General features: G+C 49.3%; 10 protein-coding genes across 10 annotated transcripts; 4 read left to right on the forward strand and 6 right to left on the reverse strand.

The window, feature by feature from the left end:
- Positions 1-13: 13 nt before the first annotated feature.
- N7481_011889 (uncharacterized protein) lies at positions 14-559 on the reverse strand (the record flags this gene model as incomplete). The annotated part of the gene is made up of 2 exons (XM_057271108.1): positions 14-468; positions 511-559. The coding sequence occupies 2 exons, from the start codon at positions 557-559 to the stop codon at positions 14-16; spliced, it is 504 nt and encodes a 167-aa protein (XP_057118282.1).
- A 751-nt stretch (positions 560-1,310) lies between these two features.
- On the reverse strand, positions 1,311-2,787 carry N7481_011890 (Acyl-CoA dehydrogenase N-terminal; the record flags this gene model as incomplete). Its single annotated transcript, XM_057271109.1, has 4 exons — positions 1,311-1,677; positions 1,754-1,764; positions 1,815-2,601; positions 2,693-2,787. The coding sequence occupies 4 exons, from the start codon at positions 2,785-2,787 to the stop codon at positions 1,311-1,313; spliced, it is 1,260 nt and encodes a 419-aa protein (XP_057118283.1).
- Positions 2,788-3,744: 957 nt separating this feature from the next.
- N7481_011891 (NAD(P)-dependent alcohol dehydrogenase) lies at positions 3,745-4,942 on the reverse strand (the record flags this gene model as incomplete). The annotated part of the gene is made up of 3 exons (XM_057271110.1): positions 3,745-4,674; positions 4,747-4,872; positions 4,931-4,942. 3 exons carry the CDS (start codon positions 4,940-4,942, stop codon positions 3,745-3,747), a joined length of 1,068 nt encoding a protein of 355 aa, XP_057118284.1.
- A 564-nt stretch (positions 4,943-5,506) lies between these two features.
- Positions 5,507-5,748, forward strand: N7481_011892 (uncharacterized protein; the record flags this gene model as incomplete). The annotated part of the gene is given in 2 exon segments (XM_057271111.1): positions 5,507-5,547; positions 5,562-5,748. Coding segments are annotated over 2 exon segments (228 nt in total), but the record flags the coding sequence as incomplete, so codon positions are not given.
- Positions 5,749-5,821: 73 nt separating this feature from the next.
- N7481_011893 (CorA family magnesium transporter) lies at positions 5,822-6,814 on the forward strand (the record flags this gene model as incomplete). Its single annotated transcript, XM_057271112.1, has 1 exon — positions 5,822-6,814. One exon carries the CDS (start codon positions 5,822-5,824, stop codon positions 6,812-6,814), a length of 993 nt encoding a protein of 330 aa, XP_057118286.1.
- A 320-nt stretch (positions 6,815-7,134) lies between these two features.
- N7481_011894 (putative phosphatidylglycerol specific phospholipase) lies at positions 7,135-8,430 on the forward strand (the record flags this gene model as incomplete). The annotated part of the gene is made up of 1 exon (XM_057271113.1): positions 7,135-8,430. The coding sequence occupies one exon, from the start codon at positions 7,135-7,137 to the stop codon at positions 8,428-8,430; it is 1,296 nt and encodes a 431-aa protein (XP_057118287.1).
- A 2,099-nt stretch (positions 8,431-10,529) lies between these two features.
- Positions 10,530-12,042, forward strand: N7481_011895 (uncharacterized protein; the record flags this gene model as incomplete). Its single annotated transcript, XM_057271114.1, has 4 exons — positions 10,530-10,716; positions 10,768-10,868; positions 10,925-11,185; positions 11,251-12,042. The coding sequence occupies 4 exons, from the start codon at positions 10,530-10,532 to the stop codon at positions 12,040-12,042; spliced, it is 1,341 nt and encodes a 446-aa protein (XP_057118288.1).
- A 223-nt stretch (positions 12,043-12,265) lies between these two features.
- On the reverse strand, positions 12,266-14,042 carry N7481_011896 (putative amino acid permease (Can1); the record flags this gene model as incomplete). The annotated part of the gene is made up of 3 exons (XM_057271115.1): positions 12,266-13,716; positions 13,780-13,797; positions 13,859-14,042. 3 exons carry the CDS (start codon positions 14,040-14,042, stop codon positions 12,266-12,268), a joined length of 1,653 nt encoding a protein of 550 aa, XP_057118289.1.
- A 432-nt stretch (positions 14,043-14,474) lies between these two features.
- Positions 14,475-15,968, reverse strand: N7481_011897 (acyl-CoA dehydrogenase family protein; the record flags this gene model as incomplete). Its single annotated transcript, XM_057271116.1, has 2 exons — positions 14,475-14,639; positions 14,727-15,968. The coding sequence occupies 2 exons, from the start codon at positions 15,966-15,968 to the stop codon at positions 14,475-14,477; spliced, it is 1,407 nt and encodes a 468-aa protein (XP_057118290.1).
- Positions 15,969-16,279: 311 nt separating this feature from the next.
- On the reverse strand, positions 16,280-18,044 carry N7481_011898 (gluconeogenesis factor YvcK family protein; the record flags this gene model as incomplete). Its single annotated transcript, XM_057271117.1, has 3 exons — positions 16,280-17,622; positions 17,715-17,922; positions 17,979-18,044. The coding sequence occupies 3 exons, from the start codon at positions 18,042-18,044 to the stop codon at positions 16,280-16,282; spliced, it is 1,617 nt and encodes a 538-aa protein (XP_057118291.1).
- Positions 18,045-18,442: the final 398 nt, after the last annotated feature.

Consider the following 18,442-nt stretch of genomic DNA (forward strand, 5'->3'; position numbering starts at 1 on the left):
CAACCAGGTCCCTTTAAAGCTGAGAGATCGCATCGGCAAGGGCCTTGACGAATTTGAGCTGCTCAGCATTCAGCACGAGAGAATCATTGGCCCCGTTCGTGCCGTCCGAAGAAATCTTGCTGGTAAGGGAGTGACAGGCATCATCTTCTTCAACGGTAGCATGTTTTCCAATGACAGCATCTTTTTCAACGACAGTATCTTCGGCGTGATCTTCAACTATGTCGTTCTCTGCCTTGTGGCTTCCACCCTCGTCGCTTTCAACCTTGACGCCGACATCCGTATCGTCCGAGTCCGAGTCCGAGTTCGAGTCTTCTTGGGTCTGGTCGTCCTCACGCGTCTCCATAAGCCATGAAACAGGGCATTGGTAAGGGCAGGTGTAGCAATAGCAAGTGAGGCGTTCGCCGATTCGCTCCGGGTCAGCAGGGTCGGTTGGTTTGGTGTACAGGCAGTTGGCACAGTTGGGGCAAACTGGGAAAGTCAGTATTTATCTTTGCAGCTCGAAGGGGTCACCAGAAACGAGCATGCAAGCCCCCCCCGGAATTCGGACTACACGAGCCATCTTCGAGGTTGCGTGTCTTTTTCGCGGTGGGATCGGTGTATGGCAGGGAAGGAGAAAGAGGCCTTAGAGGAAAGTGAAAGCTCACGAGGTTCGAGCAACAACAGAAGATGGATGAGTTGGAAGAGAAAAGGGGACGCGGGGAAGAAGAGAAGGAGAGAAGAGAAGAGAAGGAAGTGAGGGAACAGAGGAAGGTGCTGGGGGAAAGTGATGAGACCACAAGTGGAAGGTGTGATTTACTGGGCTCCCTACAAAGTGACTGCACAATAATGTATACTATACGGAGTAGTGTATACTATACGGAGTAGTGTATACTATCCGGAGTAGTGTATACTATACTATAGGCATGCTGATCATTGGATCCAGTTGAGGCACTCGACCAGTATTGTCGTTGATAAAAGCATATTTACGAATCTCAGATTCCTTGATTTGTTCAGCTGCCTCGATAGTAAACAGCAGAAAAGAAAAGAAGAAGGTTGAATCCAACATGCATCATCCCTGGAGCTAAGCATCGGGCAATCACCACTAGCATCGCCCACCGCAAGTCCATAGAAAATTAAACAAGGGAAGAGGGCGAAGATGGGGACTAGAAATGGAGAACAATCCTCATTGATGCCCAAGCTGCAATTGCAATACTATACAATAGTGAAAAGAGAACACATATAGAAGAAGAACGACCGCTCAATCACTCTATGTCTTTAAATTTATTTTGATATTCATATTCATATCATATCCTTCCACAAGGCCAGCCTGTTCAGTTGGTATACTGCTTCTGCAGGGTCTTCGCAATTGTCTGCAATTGGATGTTGCTAGTACCCTCATAGATAGCTCCGATCTTGCTGTCACGGAACATCTTCTCCGCAGTCCCCTCGCGCACAAATCCCATGCCGCCCATCCACTCGACAGCCGAGCCGGACACACGACCAGCAACCTGTGAAGCGTACAGCTTGGCCATGGCGGCGTCCTGCACGAAGTCCTGTCCGGCCTCCTTCTTACGGGCAGCGTTGTAGACTAGGGCTCGGGCGGCCGCAATCTCGGTGTAGGCCTGCGCAATCTGGTGCTGCATGCCTTGGAACTCGCCGATCAGTTGGCCGAATTGCTTGCGGTCGTTCCAGACGTAGCTGGGAGGAAATTGGGTGTTAGATGTGAAACATGTAAACTATATTTGTTCCGAGAAAAAGAAGAGGGCTGGCTTACCGAGCAGCTTGCTCCCATGCTCCGAGCGCCAGGCCGGTCATCTGTGCGGCAATGCCGATACGTCCTCGTTAAGAATGTTGATGGCAATCTTGTAACCCTGGCCCTCCTCGCCGAGAAGGTTGGCCTTGGGGATGACAACGTCGTCAAAGTTGAGGACGCAGGTACTGCTGGCGCGAATACCGAGCTTCTTCTCCTTCTTGGCAATAGAGAAACCGGGGGTGTCCTTCTCGACGATAAAAGCGGTGATACCCTTGTAGCCGGCACTGGGGTTCAGGTTGGCGAACACGATGAAGAAACCAGACTCCATGGCGTTGGTGATCCACATCTTGGAGCCATTGATCTTATATCCGTCGGCGGTCTTCTCGGCCTTGGTCTGTAGGGCAAAGGCATCGGATCCCGAGGCGGGTTCAGAGAGACAGAATGAGCCGACAGTGCCGGAGCTCAGCTTGGGGAGCCAGGTGCGTTGGGCCTGGGCGTCACCATACTTCATGATGACGGTGTTGACCAAGGTGTTGTGGACATCGACCATAACACTAACGCTAGGGTCGATGCGGGCGAGTTCCTCAATGGCGACAATGGCGGAGGTGAAGTTCATACCGGCACCACCGTACTCCTCGGGGATCTCGATACCCATCAGGCCCTGCTCGAAGAGTTGTTCCACCACGGTGGGGTCCATGGTCTCAGCCTCATCCATGTCGCGGACCTTAGGGCCAATCTGCTCTGTGGCAAACTTCTGGACGGCGTCGGCCATCATGGATTCGGTGTCGGAGAGGAGGGTGATGGGGGTGGGGGTGAGGCTGGAGAGGTCAGCCTCTCGCCTGCGAGGGGTGGTCGAAAATGCATAGGAGCTGGAGATTCATCAAAGAGAATGCGATTAGTGTAAGTTCATAGAAATGTAATATAATTTGCGATTTAATGGCGAGTTGAACGGATAGATACCTCGGTACGGTGGAGCGGGCGATGTGGGCAGATGTCACCAGGCGGGTAGGAAGGGGACGTGACAAGGGGCGCAGAGCGCGAGCGATGGAGGCCATGGCGGGGGATATTGGGAGGGGAGGGGAAGGGAAATAGAAACAAACTTGGAGAAAAAGTAGAAGAGGGAGTATGGAATATGGAGTGCAGGTACAGTTAAATGGTAAATCACAAGGAAGAAGCTGGGGATGCTGGAGGGACCTCGGCTATCGGCGGGCAGAGGCGGTGTACGCGGAGTATACGCAGAGTATACAGTAGACTACAGATAGCCTCGAATAGCCTGAGATAAGGTGCTAGATTGTAAATCGAATAATAAAGATGGTTATAATTGTAGAATAATTATAGAGTATACACTGGCTAGGGATACTTCCATAGCTGAGTGTACTGTGTAGTCCTGCCGAGGTATTGTCGGACTACCGCCAACTACAAGTACCTCCCACTCCCTGCCTCAGTGGGACTCCCAAAGCTCTATCCGAGATATAACCCCGTATCAGGGTAACGTAATAAGAAGAAGAAAGATAATAGCTGTGGATGATCCCTACAGGCTCTGGGAGGTCCGCACTCAGCCATACTTCAGCCACACTTCAGCCACAATCTCCCGCATCTTCATGATATATCAATATGTATCAAATTTCGGAAAAACAAACTTCAAGACAGGCTCCGTGTCCAAGTGGTAAGGAGTTCGCCTCCTACGTCATCCTGATGTCAAAGCGAAAGATCGAGGGTTCGATCCCCTCCGGAGTCGAGTTTTTGTTTGTGGGTTGAGCGTTGTATCGTATAGATATCGTATATTGCGGGGAACCCTAGTCACGTGGCGGCTTCCGCCTTGGCGTCAGGTCGGATTTTTGCTTAGTAACCAAAGCTTAACTTGTTTACTTTTCCACTCTTCCGCAGAAATAAACTATTTACAAACGCTCTTTAAACCATACTCTATGTACGAGGAGGGAATGAAAACAGAGGAAGCAGATTAATTGCCACGCGAAGCACTACCTCATGGACTCCTAATCCCTAGCCGCCACCTATTGCACCCGGATCAAATTTTTGATCCCCTCTCCCCTCCTTGTCATTTCCCACGCTTCAGGTGCCTGCTCAAAGGGAACAATTCTACTAATCAATGATTTGACCTCCATCCGGCCGGAGCTGAGCAACCCGAGGGCCACTTCAAAGTCTCCCGGTCCATATCGCCAACCCGTCTTCAGGACCGTCTCCTTCTCACACATATTCAAGATGGGTACTCTCAGATCCGGTTTGCCAAGTCCGATTTGAACCACCACTCCTCCAGGTCCCGAGGCATAAATCCCCGTCTGGACCGAGGACTCCACTCCCGTACATTCCAGAACCACATCTACCCCTTCACCCAGATCCAGCTCGTTCTTCATTCGCTCTGCGTCTTTCTCTGGTTGCGACTTGACATCTGGCATGAATGTCCGGCATTCCACAAAGTCTCGTGCAAATTCCAGCTTTGTGGGGTTGATATCAGAGATAAACACCTCCTTCGCCCCAAAGGCCTTGGCCGTCGCTGCTGCCAGCAGACCAATTGTCCCCGATCCCTGAACCAGGACCGTCTGCCCCGGAGTGAGATCAGCCAGACGAGCCCCGTGAACTGCCACACTCAATGGCTCGATGAGAACACCTTCCTCCAGCGACACCGTCTCAGGAATCCGATACACGAAATCCTCGGGCGTGCGGAAGAGACGTGTCAAGGTACCGTGGTTTCCCGGCGGGTCGGCGGCAAACTGCATCTGCGGACAGAGATTATACTTCCCTGCCTTGCATTGTTTACATCTCCGACAGGGGAATCCGGGCTCAATCGCGACGCGGTCTCCAGGGACGACTTTCGTCACTGCCGTCCCAACGGTGTGTACAACCCCTGATGCCTCGTGGCCCATGACCAGCGGTTCTTCGTCCGAGACCATCCTGATCACACCGCCGTGAGCCCAGAAGTGAGCCTTTTTTAAGTTAGCAAGAGGGATATCTTGGGAGGGCTCACTATTGGATTGACCAAGAGGATCTGGACTTACATCACTTCCACAGACACCCACATACGCGATGCGAACTAGAATATCATGCGGGTCCTCGAGGGTTGGGATCTCTCGATTCTCAAATCGAGCCTTGCCAGGGCCATACAGCAGGCATGACAGATTATCCTGTGTATCTGGTCAGCCATGCTATTGTTGCTTGTTCGGGATGGTAAGAAGAACACACAGTTTCGGTCATTTTGCAGCATCCGGCACTTAAACTTTACAGATGAATCTGATATAATTGAACTTGGAATCCGAATCTCTATACTTAAATACTGAATGCTCTCCCATAGATATGAGTCAATCACCCGTTACAAGCTTCGCGTAGGTGGCTTCTGTTTAGATCTGTCGGCGTGGTGTCGCCCGAATGGATCTCGGACATTCCCCAACTGTTCTTCATGGTTTATACGTAACTGCTGTACATATAATTATGTTTGATCATTGTATACGTATACCCCGCTCTTCGATTGGCCCGCAATATTTGTCGATAGGACCCCGACTCGCCCTTTCGGCGCACTGTCGACCGACGAAGCACAAAACAGCGTGGCAGAGCACTGTGACATGCCAAAGTAGATGGATCCACTACATTGGCTATCTTGGAATTAGCTATTTTCTAACTTGAGCCTTTATACACGGTTTAAGAGTACTTCTAATAGTATGGAGTGTGACTGTGCCTGTTTACTAATGGGCTGACTAATGCAGCTTCCCCTTTGGGATTCCCGTGAACTTCTCCAACTTTCCCCAACTTGAACTCCTCCAGGCTGCATTCATTTCATCGGTGGTTTGGACATCATGTGCAGAGTATGGGCTGGTAGGATTTCCACCTGGATGGCTCAAGGGATCTCGGTCAACTCCATACCTCCATCACGATGGGGTTGCCTGTCAGCATCAACATGGTCAAGGCCCTCCCCGACATATACATCCACTCCATCACCGTCGTTGTTGACCCCACGAAACATGGCCACATCCACCCAGAAGCGTCTTCATATAATGCCATCCAATGATATCAAACAAGACGATACCTTTAATCAGGAAGTCTTCAACCAATCCCTCGTCCTATCGCGCAGTCGTCTGAATGAATCTACCGAAATCCAATGCATGCTCTTCCGCCTGGGGGGACTCACTTGAGCCTTCTCATCAAAGTTTGACCAAGGCCCAAATCGCCAAGGACTATGATCTGGATGGGCGAGATTTGCGAAACATCGATCTTGTCTCCGCGGGCTTTCCTCATCTCCTGGTCCGCCCGAATACCATCTTCATCAGCTTTTTCAGTTTACGGCTTCTGGTAAAATCGGATCAAGTGCTACTGGTCCTGCTGGAGCCAGAAGACAACGAGGTTCGCATTCAAGATGTTCTCTTGAAAGATTTACGAAGCAGGTTACAGGGCAACCCTGAATTCGGGCTCGGCCTCTCTGGCAAGCTGCAATTCGAGCACCGGGTCCTCGACGCAGCACTCGCGGCTGTCATCGCGACACTAGAGGCGGAAAATGTCTTAATTCGACGCGATGCCGAGCAGAGTCTGTCCGCTTCTCAACAGGAAGATTCCGTTCATTCCGCTCTCCGAAGGCTTCGACACCATGGAAAGAGACTGGTCAATACGGAGTCGCGTGCTCGTCAAGTGCGCTCGGCTTTACAAGAGGTCCTCGGTAATGATGAGGACATGGCGATGATGTATTTATCCGATCGCAAAGCTGGCCACGCGCATCTATCGGCCGATCACCAAGAGGTGGAGTATCTGCTGGAGGCCTATTATAAAAACGCGGATGCAATTGCGGAATCCGCCAACGCCTTGATTGGCGACGTTAATCGGACGGTAGACACGATCCAGTCTGTTCTCGATATTCGGCGGAATGAGATCATGATCTTCGAGGCTCAGCTGGAAATCTGGATGCTGGGTTTTGCCGTGTCGACCTTCGTGGCTGGCCTGTTTGGAATGAACGTGATCAACTCCTTCGAGGAGAGCGTCCCTGCCTTTGGGGTCCTGGTATCTGGATGCATGCTGAGCACTATATTGATCGGCCGGTATGGTATTAGGAAGTTGAAAAAGTTCCGTAGACCACAGCTTTAATCTTGAGCAATGCGAGGGTTGACAGTACGAATTTTATCTACCGAGAGAATTGCCAACGCGATATCTCAACCTCCGCTCAGCCTCCGGACCCCCAAAGGCTCAGATATCGCGAATCCCGATCAGGCAGTCCCGCTATTTATGGCCAATGAGAGACTCTCCACCTCCCACATGAAACTGGTATGGTGGAGACGATGAGGGGAAATGGGGGCCATCAGTGGATTGTGCGTGGACCCCCGATGTCACGGGAAAGCCTGGCGCATTATTTTTGGACCAGGAAAGGAAATGACCCTTTTCAATCTCGATCGCAGTTGGCATCGACTATGACCCTGTTCCTGGTGCTGTTCGCCCTTGTCGTCGGCACAATCGCGCGATCTCAGAAAGCGGGCGGCCTGAGCAACATCAAGAACGTGGTGGTTTTGGTTCAGGAGAATCTGTCATTCGACCATTTCTTTGGCGGGCTCACATACGATGCTGATATTGATGGCGTCTTGAAACGCCCCTTCTGCAACCCGGCCAATGTGTCGCAGTTGCGCTCCGACAAAATCTGCGCCCAAAACACGGCGCAGAACATCGCCTCCGAAGATCCTAACCATAGCATCGCCGGTGGTAATATGCAAATTTTTGGAACCTACCACCCGTTAATCGAGTCTCAATCCTGGATGGATGGGTTCATCACCGAACAACGAGCTTCTTATGAGATAGACAATCTGACACGCGCAGCCGAGGTCATCAACTATTTTACCCCTGACCACATCCCCGTCTTCAACGCGATCGCAGAAAACTACGTCCTCTTCGACCGATGGTTCGCCGCTGTCCCGGGACCGACGAATCCAAACCGCGCCTACTTGACCTCTGGAACCTCGTATGGTCATGGAATGAATGACGATGCTTTCAATCGATCCGGCCTCCCACAAACATCTATCTTCGAACAGCTATCGGACAAGGGAATCTCATGGGCCAACTACGAGAACTCGACCAAATCAGACCCCTCCTTCCTACCAGACGCCCTGTTCTACCAGTGGACAGCCAAGTCGAACACCGCCCGGTCGAACATACGCCCTATCGAACAATTCTATAAAGATGCCGAAGCTGGAACCCTTCCTGCATTCACTTGGATCAACCCGGAGTGTTGCAATTACATGTCAATGCATCCTCCCTCTCCGATAAACATGGGCGAGAACTTTGTGAAGGGTATATATGAGGCTATACGGGGCTCTCCGCAGTGGAACGACACGCTCTTCATTTTGACATTTGACGAACATGGAGGCTTTGCCGACCATGTTCCTCCTCCCTCAGACATACCACCAGGTGACAGTCTGACTTATACCGAGACGGCCCCAGATGGAAGCCCATATGTGTTCCACTTTGATCGCCTAGGCATCCGCGTCCCGACCATGCTCATTTCGCCCTGGGTCAGCAAGGGGCTAGTTCAAAATAAGCCCGCAGATGATCTCGCCGAATTTACCCATACCTCCATTTTGAAATTTCTATCCGAGCTCTGGGGGCTTGAGAGCCTCACCCCTCGCGTGGAATGGTCGCCATCGTTCGGTGATCTGATCACCTCCAAATTTCGTGATGATACCCCGGAAAAGCTACCAGCCCCGGCGGACTTTTAAAGATACCCCGTTTAAATTAGAAGGAGGATGGTCTTCCGACAAAATGAATACTTAATTTTTTCCCCCTCAGGTAGCTGGTATTCTTTAGAGATGCGTCAGCTGTAGATTTAGAATTGTACTAACCAAACTAAATTATCGGACCTTGTGCATAGTCTTCCAAGGCTGCGACTCAAGGAAACACTAGTGGGAAATCAAACCCCCCTTCCACCTTTGCAATTTGGTGTACAGACTTCGTTGTCGTGCAGCGGAGGAGTCAGCGATCAAATCTGCACTGGCCATGGAGGCAGCCACATGGACCGAAGGAGATATACAGGGCCCAACCGCGGAAGCTGGGTGAATGGTCGACAAAAGGAAGAGCTCGAAAGCAACCTACTTCCCAAAGCCAATTTGCTAGTACGAGATGGTCTAATATTTTCGAACTAGGGAGATGATAGTAGTTAATATCCAACGTCCGGGACATTTCCTGACCGTATCCAATGAGCATAAGAGCATGATAGAGGTGTGGTCGGCATTCTTCCGGTCCAGTTATACAATAAGGAAATATTTCTCCGAGCTTCTTCTCGCTTTTCACGCGGCTTCTTGGTTGCTAGACAGAGATGGTCTGTTAACTCGACCGAGTATAACCCCATCATACTTGTCTCATGAAGGCAGATTACAGCCAGTGGCGACTGTCACCAAAGAGACGTAGTTTCAAATTTATGATAGAAAACAAAACAAGTGGGTTTGACCTGAGCCATTATAAAAGGGACTTCTTTCTATGACCCGACGTGAATCCACGTATAGGCTAAAGCTGGATTATCAACTTGAACCACATCCAAGTAAATTGCTATGAAAGTACAGCCTATCAACTTCTCGATGAGTAGTTGTTGGGTCTCGGGTAATATTGATTTTTGGATATTCTTATGTGATACCGGTTTACCTGGGGTATTCTGCATTGGTTTTCCTCGCTTCAAGTTGTTTTGGTAGAATAACTAGTTACCTTGAAAGTACATAGCGTAATTCCACCCGGAATAGAATCTTCCGTAGCATATAGCATATAAATGCATTTAGTTGAATACCTTGAAACGTTGTCACTTTCTTTACATCGAGTACAGTTACAGAAGAGCCCGGAAGAAGGGATGGACATGGAAGTTGAGACGCATTGCCTGCCCTGGAAAATAGATCTGACATTGCGGTACTATAAACCTTGGAACAAATCAGGTACTCGTTTTACCTATAAATTCAAGTAGTTCGTAAAAAGCCGACAGATGCTGATTTTCCATTTTCCCAAGAAGAATTATACGTATACCGACAGGGGAGGCCAAGATTGAGGTGAGGATTGAAGGCGAAAATCCGCATACTGATTGGATCTTGAACATGTTGGCAATGAATGAGCATTCAGCATATCCCAAAAAATTTCCCTTCATCCAAAGAGGTGAATATAATAACTCGGCGAATAACTGTCTGGATGATTTCACTAAGCGGTTGGTTATCACAAATTTAGCTCTTTCTGTGATTTGTGTGACAAACGGTAGTCCCACCACTTCATACTAAGATCATGGGTCATTCATTATGTGGACCGGAAATGACGATTCTGTTTAATGTTGCTAATTAATTGTCTGGATATCTGATTAGGGTTGTCCAACAGAGCTCCCGTCGTGAGCAACGTGTCGCGGTTCCCCGATGTTGTGTTGCTCAGCATTCCAAGTCCAGCTCTCACATTCCTACCAAATAAAAAATGTTGATAATGGAATGGGATAACACGCAATCCCCAGGCTAATGCCATTTATTCATTTCTTTGAGTGAGGAGAAAAAAAAAAATCATTCTTCGGACGTTCAGCTGCCCCTCAAAAGTTCCGAATTGAAGCCTGTAGATTCAGCATAAGAGCATGAGAATACACTGTTCTTCTGAAGGATTTTTGGCCTGATTTTATGGATCATACCTGCTTGGATTTTCCTCGCAAAGCTCAAAGGTATTTCTTTCGTCATCCTAAATACTTGTTTAGGCCACTTCTCATCCCGTCGATCACATTCTCACCTTGGTCCATAGCTTGCCCAAATAACGTTGCATCCATGATTTAACACTTTGAATTCTCTTCCAACCAAATGTCTACATCAGCATGGCCTTCAAAGAGAATTATGACAGCGGCGAAACAGAATTAAAATCGAAAACTTCTCAAGATTCTCCAATCCACTGCAGCATTGATGAAGATCACCCATGTGATGATGGCTTACCTCCAATTGACGGAGGAAGACATGCATGGCTTTTTCTATTAGCCAGCGCAATGCTAGAAGCGCTTGTGTGGGGTAGGTATCTATTCATATTTAAGTTCTGATATAGAGCTGACTGTTTTCTAGGATATGCTTTCTCATTTGGAATCTTTCAGAAGTATTACAGTACACATGAACCATTCCAAGGTTCAAACAACATTGCCGCTATTGGAACATGTGCAATGGTGGTTTCTCATAATCTCCGTCAAGTTGCTTTCTATCACTGAACTAATTCGGGATATAGGGAATTGCATATCTTATAGCACCTTTGCCTATAATAGGAATGATTCTACTTCCACAAATTGCTCGCTGGGTATCAACTATTGGCGTCATTCTAATGTGCGTTTCATTGGCGCTAAGCTCATTTTCAACCAGTGTCACGCATCTCATTCTATCTCAAGGAATTGGGTTTGGGGTGGGCGGTTCACTGGCATATACACCTTCCATTCTATTCATGTCCGAATGGTTTGTCAAGCGAAAGGGTCTTGCTTTTGGAGTCGTATGGGTAAGCTTCCAATCGTGCCTAGTGTGGACAAAACACGCAATAAATACTAATGTGGCTTCCGGTAGTCTGGCTCTGGACTATCTGGCGTGCTGTTCCCACTCGCCATAGAGTGGTTATTGGACAGATACGGTGTACCAACTACATTGAGAATATCATCAGTTGGATTGTTTCTTCTTTCTATTCCGTTTCTATACTTTCATCGGCCACGCATTCCAGTTTCCCACGCTGTTGTTCAACGCCGGCTCAACTTTCGCTTTCTCTACAGCAAAGTATTTCTCATCTACCAAATTGGCAACACTGTTCAGGCACTGGGTTTCTTCTTACCCACAATTTATCTCCCAACATACGCCAGCCAAATGGGTGTCAATGAGCTCTTGTCTTCTCTCACAGTTATACTTTTCAACGTTACATCAGTGTTTGGCTCTATCATCATCGGCTTTCTCTCTGATCGGTATCACGTCACTACATGCCTTCTCATCACCACTGCTGGCTCTGTTATCTCTGTTTTTTTCATTTGGGGATTTTCTAGCAATCTGTGGTCCCTTTATGTCTTTTGCATTGTCTATGGATTACTGGCTGGAGGCTACTCGTCCACATGGTCAAGTATTGCACATGAAGTACAGCATGCCAACCCGGCGACGGATTTTAGTGTGATATTTCCCTTCATGGAGACTGGTCGTGGTATCGGAAATGTGGTTAGCGGGCCATTGAGCGAGGCACTATTGAAGGCAGACGGATGGCAAAGCCATGCATGGGGCACATATGGGAGTCGATATGGGACTATTGTACTTTGGACCGGTATAACCGCCTTAATAGGAGGTATAGCTGTGATGGCTCGTTACTTGAAGTGTGTTTGAACAAAATATCTAGAGTCGCAGCCTACGGTTGGTCTATGATTGAATACAATTCTATATCTTATTGAAAGAGAATGATATGAATGGGGAGGAACACCTCGACGATGATGATTTGGAATGAAAGTTGCTATGAGAAAATGCAAGAGAATATTTGAGATCATTCAAGAGAAAGATCTAGACATGACAGTCATCAGAGGCATTGATCGGAGCCTAACACGGGGACGTATCACTTCGTGATCCAACCCCATACTCTCCAGTACCATGCCTTTGGCGGACCGGTTTCCTTCTCGTATGGCAGTCGGCCAGTATCGATATCAGCCTCGGCCGATTTAACAAATGGCGCTCGGGTGATAACCTTGTGGGAAACGTAGAGCACAACAAAGACGATCGGGCAGATATAGGCGAAGAAAAAGGAGGCGACATCGAAATGGGGGATGAACGCGGTGAATCCTTGAGTCAATGCAATGAGGATATTGAAAAAGAGACCGTACCAAGCCAGGTATGGTTGGCACATGGCTTTGTATGGAAGGGTATCGCGTGAGATGCCGCGTGCTGCTAGCGCCCGCATGAATGCGATGTGGCATGCATTGATAGAGGACCATGTCACAAAACCCGCCACACTGGAGAGATTGACGAGCCAGTTGAATACCTGCCCAGCGTTTTCTGAGACGTTCATGAAACCGAGAAGTCCGAACAACGCGGTCGTGAAAACGCTGACGTAGGGAACACCGGCTGCATTCACGCGACCGAAGATTTTAGGGGCAAATCCTTCATTTGCGAGACCTGTCAAGATACGGCTGCCACTGTAGACATTTGAATTGGCCGCTGACAGCACAACTGTGAGCAAGACTGCGTTGATAAGACTCGGGAGGACTTTAACACCGGCAAGATCGGCCGCAATAACCATCGGACTTGCTGAGGCATCCGTTTTGCCAGAAGTGAGGGAACCATTGGTATACGGGACAAGAAGCCCGATAAAAAAGATGGTCAGGACAAAGAACAACAAAATTCGAAAGAAGGTTTTGCGAATCGCGGATGGGACTGTCTTCTGGGGATTCTCAGTTTCTCCAGCAGCGACACCAACTAACTCTGTTCCTTGGTAGGAGAAGCCTGCCTGGATGAGCACGGCCCAGAATCCGACAAACTTGCCGACGGACTCGGGCGTATCAATCTTATACGTAGCAAAAGCTCCAGGGTCCGACCAGGTTTGAAAACCGAGATAGCCTTGCTTACCCACACCGACATCAACGCAGATCGCAAAGATCATAAAGCCAATCACGGTGGCAACCTTGATGGTAGAGAACCAGAATTCAATTTCACCATAGAAGCTCACTGGTAGGAAATTGACAGCCGTGATCAAGACCCAGAAGGCACCGACAAAGATAGCGATATTCAAGCTCGGATCCCAGTACTGTATGATCGTTCCACATGCGGTCAATTCAACGGCGAAGGTTGAGGCCCAGTTGAACCAGTAGATCCAACCCATAGAGAACCCGAGACTAGGGTCGATCAACCGAGCCGCATATGAGGTGAAGGCACCGGAGGTGGGGATATAGGTCGCTATCTCTCCGAGAGATGTCATGACCGAAAAGACAATAGTTCCGACGAAGATGTAGGCAATCAAAGCACCTGCCGGGCCCGATTCCGCGATGGCCGTTCCGCTTGAGATAAAGAGACCTATAAAGCAGCTCAATTAGTTTGGCTCCTATTTCATACGGCGCATCCGATGCGACTGCTCACCTGTTCCAATTGTACCGCCTGCATCAATCAACTTGGTTAGTATAGATTCGATAGATCTGATAAGGTGTAGAGAACGAACCGATGGCGATCATCTGCAAGTGTCGACTCTTCAGCTTCCGCTTCAGCTCGCCAGGCGGCGACTGATTGTTGTTATTCTCGGCATCGGAAGGCTTGATATCCTGCGCGACCTCTGAGTATTTGGGAGGCTTTTCGTTGGTTCTCTTGTCCGAGACGATCTCAGTGGCGACATCATCCGAGCCCATATTGGCGATCAACTGGCGTCACCAATTATAAATGGCCGGTGAGAAGCTGTTGGCAAGAGGTTTGAGGTCTGGAATGTCTTCGATGTCGTTAATTTTCTTTCTTTTCTTTTTTTTTCTCAATCTTTTTTTTTTTGGGTGGAACAAGCTTGCAGACTTCCGTTTTCACCGGCTCGGTGGGGTTCCGACAAGGCAAAGGCCCACTGACGCCGTGTGGAGACAATTTTCTTAGGTAAAAATGAACCAGAAAGGAAAGACAAGCCGGAAAAAATGTTAATGTGATCAGGTGAATGTCAGTGAGAGGTGGATTTGTAGTACAAAGTAGTGAATGTGTATTGTTGTTGAATTGAAGTAGAACTTGAAGAAGGGTCTACTTGAAGGGGTGACTGAACGAAGAGCCGTTTGCAGATGATCTCTTCAGTCCAACTTTAAATTCTAAATCTTCGCCTCTTTTTTCTGTGGGCCTGCAAATCCAAAGAGGTAAGCTGCAATTTTGCGCATTTGAATCTCTTCTGCTCCTTCGGTGATCCGATAGCGACGGAAATGGCGATATATATGCTCAAAGGGATAGTGGCGAGAGTATCCGTCGCCTCCGTGGATCTACCAGGGGTATTTAGCCTGAGCACTTGGTGAATTTATACAACAACCTTGGAACTTGAACAGCTTGAAGCTTGAACCTTGACGCACCTGGATTGCTCGGTCTGCAGCCTGGCAGCAAAGGCGATTTGCCCAAAAGTTACACATCGCCACGCGATCGCTCAGTTGACGCTCAATCTCGACCCAAGGCCGTTTGCCAGTGGTTCGACACTCGGCCACCACACGATCCATTTCCCAGCTCGTCTTAAGGATGAGCAATCGTAACATTTCTACTTGGGTCATCAACTCGACCACGGGGAACTGGATGGCTTGATTGTCGGCAAGCGTCTTTCCTTCGCCCCAAATTTGACGCGACCGCGCACGCTCAATACTGCGCTCTAGACAATACTTCGCAGCGCCACAGGAACTAGCGGCCTGGCGAATGCGATTTTCATGGACAAAGGTTTGCGCGAGCGCGAGTCCTTGATCGACGATACCCAGCACCGCGGAGCTCGGGACCCACGCTCGGTCCAGTTCGACGGTGGCGTGGTCGGTCGGCATGTTGAGTGTCCATTCGTAGCTAGCGATACGCACCCCAGGAGTGTCCCGGGGCACGAGGAATGCTGTGATGCCTCTGGCCGAGCCAGCTGCGCCCGATGTGCGCGCAAAGATCAAAAAGTGCGTGCAGTGGTGAGCCCCTGTTTGCCACTTCTTCGCCCCGGTAATCTCGAAGCCGCCGCGTGTTGCACGCGCTGTGGTCGACATGAAGGTCGCATCGCTGCCGTGATCTGGCTCGGTAAGGCCAAACGTCATACGAAATTGCCCACGCAGGCGTGCAGGAATAAGCATCTGTCGCTGTTCTTCACTTCCAAAATGGTGAACCATCAATACGTCTGGGAAATTGCCGATGATGCTGTGCTCGTTTTGTAGGTCATTGGCAAGGCCGAGCCCGCCTCCATAGACTGAATGTGAAGCAAGATGGAATCGGATTGCCGACATCCACACGTTGCTATTGGGGTGTTCTTGTCCTCCATATTCTCGAGGCAGAGCGAAACGATAGAAGCCAGCATCGTCTGCCAGTTCGCGTGCCTGCTCTGGAATGGTGTCAGCCATATCAAGTTTCCTCATATATATACGATCTTTGATGGTCGCAAAGGGCATCTCACTCAGTAATTGTTCCCATTCTGGACGTGGATTGCCTTGATTATCCCAATCGGTGCGTGCATGCTCGCGGCGATGGTCAAAGAAACGATTATTGTCGTCTTTATGCTGTAACGGTGAGATATTCTGATCGATAAAAGTATCGATTGATTGTAGATAGGTTCGTAAGTCCTTCGGCAGATCGAAATTCATGATAATTATGATGGCTATGTTATTCTTTCATCTAAGTCAGGTTCAAGCTGTCGATGCAGTCCCATCGTGTTGTTTTATCGCAGCGACATCAACGGCTTCCCCGCATTCGGACCTCGGCATGCGTGGCGCATCTCGGCTGGGAAATGAACTTGAACTCTCTTGGTCGATCAAGACAGTTACTCGCAAGGTGGAGTGTAGAGGCAGTTGGGTCTCTCTCCTCGTCTCCATTTTGTCCAGGAGGTTTTGTATGATGTTCCTTCTTCTACCTCCTCCTCCTCCTTCTCCTTTTTTTTAGATTCTATAGATTGCATTTATTTCTCTCGTCGCGTGGGCTCTAGCGTATTCCTGCGCCCTAGACCACTCCCAAGTCCACCTCTAACCATCGCATCCCCTTTCTTCCCCAGTACAACCTCAAGCGCCTGGAGCAAGGCATTGGAATCATATCGCATGCCAACCACCACTTCCTGACCACCCTGCACCGTCGTGATTTTGCGCCCATACAGACGAAGTGCCTCAATCCCCATTTCCGCCAACTTCTCTCGATCCACACGTGGTGTACCGGGCCCATCCAGGTGCAGAATGTGAGTCACGTATGATGTATACGGAAGTGGGGTCTTCGGACGGACGGTTGCTGGCGATGCTGGCGAGTCAAACGACCTACGGTGCGTGTGTTGGAGTCGCCCTCGGCTTTCTTCGCCTGCGCGTGTGATTGCTTCGACAAAATCTGATGCTGCGAATGGTTCGGAAGGCGGACCGGTCTCCCGGTCTAAGGATCCATTCAAGATGAGGATCTTGTGGCGAGCGGGGCTTGTCACTATACTTTTTCCAACTCCACGGAGGATGACTGCAGGTAAAATAGATGTGTATAAAGAACCAATGCTGTAGATGATAGCTTGTGCGTCATTCAATGCTTCCAGCACACGGGGGTTAGCTGCCGGGCGAATTTCCTGGCCATATGGATTGATGTACCAGATTCGGCTGATGCGACTTGGTAAATCTTCATTGACATGTTTGCTAAAGGAAATGTTTTTGTTACGCAGCGTCGCAAGAGACCCAGGTAGATGATCTTCTTCGTAGGAAACCGTATCGGATATATCGGAAAGGTCAGTGTCTTCTAGATCATCTCCATCAGCTAGAAGAAGACTTGGCCGTCGGACTCGAGAGGGAGACTGGAGAGCTGTTTCTTCACTGGGATGGGAGATGCTGTTTTGGCCGACAATGACAGTTCCATTGACCAGTGTGGCGGAGATGTGGTGTGAAAAGTTTGAGTTGATGGCTGGGATCACGCGTACAATATCGGACTGCACGCCACAAATGCTGCCTAGCAGATAGATGGCGCTCTCGAAGCTCCCACTGAAAAGCCGTGCACCAGTGAGAAAAAGGTTTCCAACGCTCGCGGAAGTGAAGTCAAAGGTCGATGACGGGGGCCGGGCTCGTTTCAGAATCTCGAGATTCAACATGTTGAAAAAAGAACGAATCAGTTCCTTTTTGGCCGGAGTGACGGAAAGCCACAAGCTAGAGGTGCCATCTACGATTGAGAGCCATTCCTGCGATGCCGCAGTGCCTTCGGCGGGAAGACGATGATTGAATAATAGCTTGATGGCCGTGCGTTCTGGATTATTTGATGAGTCCGGGATGAGACGAACAAGTCGACCTGATGTAAAGTTAATAGGGGTTCATTATTGAACAAGAAATCAGCAGGCCCGGGTGGAGTTTGGGGATTGGGGGACGTAGACTCGGACTCACTGCGAACATCACCAATTCCAGGGCCGCCGAAGATTCGAATCAGCTCCGATGATGAGCCTCCGTTGTCACTAATAGGGATGATGTAGCTCAGAGGACATTCCTTGCTTTGTCGCAGGGCATCGAATACATCGACGAGGTTGTTTGCGGCACTGCCCCCCAGAGATGACTGCGATTCCGCGATTGCCAGTGGGCGATGCCATAGAAAGAACTGGTGAGAGGTAGGCTGAAGTGCAGAAAACGCTTTTCAGGATGAGGAGACGGGACACTGAGTGCGGGAGCTCGAAAGGAAGCCGAGTTGTCTGCCCAGGTGTAATGCCTCGGTTGGTACATCCAAGGTAGGAGTTGATGCTAGTGGTTGGAGCCCTGGAGGTTTCTGGAGACCCAGGTCACGGTTCTAACGCTCACGCGAGTTGCCAGATATATCTTTCAACTTGAAATCGGGAAATAGATTTGAAACGGAAAAGGGTCGATATAAATTGGGTGATAGACGAGAGAAGAGAATAAGAGAAAGCGTTATATAAAAAAGACGAAATAAGCACAGTTTAACTGTAATTAGAAAGGGAAGCTGAAGTGTAGTTGTGTTGTGTGGATGTGTAGATGCGGTGGAGTCTTTTGCAAGGCAGCAAGGCAGGAACATACTTGGTCACGGGGTCTGCGTAAACGTTGAGACCTTGACTTCGACCCCGTGACACCCCGTGACTACGTCCCCGTGACTGCGAGATACCACG

Source organism: Penicillium waksmanii (assembly GCF_028829765.1).
Source record: "Penicillium waksmanii strain IBT 27052 chromosome Unknown utg000009l:1.0-4314994.0:1.0-4318279.0, whole genome shotgun sequence".
Lineage (NCBI taxonomy): Eukaryota > Fungi > Ascomycota > Eurotiomycetes > Eurotiales > Aspergillaceae > Penicillium > Penicillium waksmanii.